The sequence below is a fragment of the Phytophthora parasitica genome, assembly GCF_000247585.1.
Source record: "Phytophthora parasitica INRA-310 unplaced genomic scaffold supercont2.95, whole genome shotgun sequence".
Classification (NCBI taxonomy): Eukaryota; Oomycota; class Peronosporomycetes; order Peronosporales; family Peronosporaceae; genus Phytophthora; species Phytophthora nicotianae.
The window spans coordinates 187,814-191,081 of NW_008649081.1; the positions used below are offsets into that span (position 1 = coordinate 187,814).

Consider the following 3,268-nt stretch of genomic DNA (forward strand, 5'->3'; position numbering starts at 1 on the left):
GTGATGGCTGTTATGGACGTGCTGGAAGGCCTGCCGAACGGACTAGGTGCTGGTATTTTCTACTGGGAACCAGGATATATCTCGGTGCCTGGACTTGGGAGTGCCTGTGGATCGAATCTGCTATTCAGTGTAAACTGGGACAATTGGCCCGACACGTACGCCAAGGCTCTCTCATCGATCTACATGTTTGCCGGTGAAGGGAATACGTCTACTCCTATTGCTGCTTCAACCACCACCACTGCTTCGCTGCAAACACAAATTAACTTCTCGCAGCTGGACCAAAGTAGCAGATCTAAACAGTCAGAGGAGAGCTCGACGCAACAAACCGACGGTGGCTCTGTGCAACAACACTGACGATTTCCCATGAAAAGAGAGTAAATGTTGTGAGTATACAGTCCCGCTGTCAGCAGCTCCATCCGAAACCTTCCGAGGATGCGTCTAACAAATTCCCTTCTGCTTCATGGCTTTGGAACCGGGTTTACTACAAAAATGTCGATTCTAGTCGTTCAGGAGATTAGCTATTTTCACCAGGCCCCCAAGCCGACACAACATGTGCCGCGTCGGCATCTACGCGAATGTCTCGTCCGCAATCGCTGATAACTGCATGTTTTGGAGTTGTTCCATGAATTCGTACCGATACGTGTGACACGAGTTTGCCTAGCACGTTTTAGAGTATTCGTCCAATTGGGTCACCAAGATGTGACATTCGGTGCATTGGTTTTGTCTTGACATGCTTATTAACCAACTTTTCGAAGGTTTCCAGTTTCCTTTTACCGTACCCGACAGGTTGTGAAGACAACGACAGTTTGAAATCGATCCATAAATTTGGCTCGTTGAAGTCTTGAATGAATAGATGCAACGTCGAGCCCTGCTTCCTACTTTTCGTACGCATTCACGGTTGCTCCCTGGGTTGTACGATATTGCAGACTAAGGTAATTGTTACCTTTTACATGCCCATTTTACATAAAGTCCGATTCTAAAAAATGATGATACCGATGAACGTCCAAATACAAGTACATACTGTATACTCGTCCATAGTCGATTGTACTCAGTTAGGTAATTCGAAGTAACCACTAAAGCCAAAGCGAAGGAATCTGTTTTAACAAAATAACCGAAGCTTAAACTTTAGAGCTCATCGGCGGTCGCGTAAATTATCATCACCTATAAGCTTTAAAAATTATGATTGTTCTGACATTTTACAAATACCTTCAATCAACTTTACATGCATAGGTGACCATCATGACCCTGTAAGTAGTTTATTTGGTGGGCATTTTTTTTGAGGCGTTTACCCCAAAAACGACGAAAACTTAAAAGAACAGAAGATCCCTGACAGGGTTAGTCGCTTTTAGTCATTCTTCCAGCGCCTTGCCACAAGTGAGAGCTCAAAGTGTACTATAAACACGTTAATGGATATTTACTAGAAACACCAGGGACTTTTATTTCATATTTTGCTTGAATTGTAAGAAATTAGACTGACACGTAATGGCTTCGGCAATGACAACTTGTGTTGGGCCACTAATCTTGAATCTGCGTTCCGCGGTCCCGACCTCGAAAGATACAATACCAATGGCCGATTTTTAAGAATGGGAGAACGGACCGGCGCCCAGACAGTATATCTCACTTAGGCTACAACCGTGTTTTGGACTGTATTCGTAAAACTTTAATACGACGCATTCTTTACGAAGGTTCTATCAAATTCTGATGCACTCTAAGACTCTTAATAATGTAATGCACAAGACACCACTGAAACCAACAAGTACCCACTAATTCTTGGTAGTTGTAGTTTTAACAAATGAAAATTAATTTCAGAGAAATTGGGAGCTGGAAAGTTTCAAAAAAATACCGCACGAGTTACGAAGAGGATATATCGAAAATATCCCCATTGACAGTTGTCTCATCCCTTTGAAATTTGAAAAAAACGGTCACGAAGCTGCCGTTGCTGATCGTCCAGAAGATTCGCCACAAATGTGGCATCGCCACTATCACCAGGATCTCCAAGCCGCTCAAAAAGAACAGCACGTACCGCGTCCGTACTTTCGCGTATATCTCGCTCAAGATTACTCCGTAATCGCTGAATCGCTTGCTTGAATTGTCTCTCTTGAAGTCGCTCCAAGTGCTCGTACAGATCATTGCACGCCTTGTGCTGGTCAGAGGTTTGCTTCGAATCTTTTTGGGTTTTCGTACATTTTGATTCAGGAAGATGCGGCGAATCGGTGCGGACTCTTTTTAGCCTTGGCGTATTGTTGCCAATGAGATGATCTTCTCTCAGAGCTTTCAATTGTCGTCCAGCATTGAACTCACGCCCATTGACCTTGTCATTGTCAATTGTTTGAGATGAATCAAGGAAGTCCACACTACGAATTTCGTCATAGACATCTTTTGAAATATCTTCAAAGTCTGCGGGAAGGGCAGTCCAGTCCAGCCACATATTCTGCGTTCCGTCTGATAACTGGAACCATTTCGCTGGCGCATACCTCTTGTTAAAGTCTTGAATAAACAGGTACGACGTCGCAATCCGCTTCAATTTCCGCCATGCACTCACGGTTGAATGATTCCACGGGGTGTACGACGTTGCAGACTCAGCAGAGCTTTGAGTCACAAATGCACCGACTGAACAGTTGGACTTCTTCATAAAGCGACACCAGGAACGCACAAGAGACTTCACTTCGGATGTCGACCAACATGAACTGCACGCCTCTGGGCCACAGAGATCGGCTTCCACATAGAGCTTGGGTTTGGTTACTATTGCATGTCGAACGTTGGTCCACTTACGCACAGACTTCAGCTTAACGAGGGTATTGTAGGACTCTCGCGTAAGAGCAAAGACCGTTTTGCTAGTCCTGTCAGTCGTTGCAATTTTAACTCGTTCTTCAGTGGACAGATCAAACCACAGTCGCCCCCCACAAGTTTGCTGCATCTCGTCAAAGCGGTGGATAAACCGGATCGCATCATATAACTTACATCGCTGAACGTGGACACCGCTTGTGCTTCGTTTTTTATTGCTGCGACGAGAAAATACCTCCGTAATGCGCTCATCAAGACCCCCCGCAAATTTATTACGGGTAGGATGGTAATCCTTCGAGCTGGATTCAACGGTGTTCCATGCTTCAACTAACATCGCCGTCTCCTCTTCTGTCCATTCTGGATGGAGATAGCTGACGTCACTTCGATCTTTCATTCTCGCGGGATTCGCAGTGATCACGAAGTCAGAAGTGAAGAATTTGGGAAGGGAGAAACGGGGTTGAACAAAACTAATTTAAAAAAAAAA

General features: G+C 44.7%; 2 protein-coding genes across 2 annotated transcripts; one reads left to right on the plus strand and one right to left on the minus strand.

Annotated features, from left to right (window-relative positions):
• Nucleotides 1-3: 3 nt before the first annotated feature.
• Nucleotides 4-354, plus strand: PPTG_18795 (hypothetical protein; the record flags this gene model as incomplete). The annotated part of the gene is made up of 1 exon (XM_008917189.1): nucleotides 4-354. One exon carries the CDS (start codon nucleotides 4-6, stop codon nucleotides 352-354), a length of 351 nt encoding a protein of 116 aa, XP_008915437.1.
• A 1,540-nt stretch (nucleotides 355-1,894) lies between these two features.
• Nucleotides 1,895-2,917, minus strand: PPTG_18796 (hypothetical protein; the record flags this gene model as incomplete). The annotated part of the gene is made up of 1 exon (XM_008917190.1): nucleotides 1,895-2,917. One exon carries the CDS (start codon nucleotides 2,915-2,917, stop codon nucleotides 1,895-1,897), a length of 1,023 nt encoding a protein of 340 aa, XP_008915438.1.
• Between the last annotated feature and the right edge of the window lie 351 nt (nucleotides 2,918-3,268).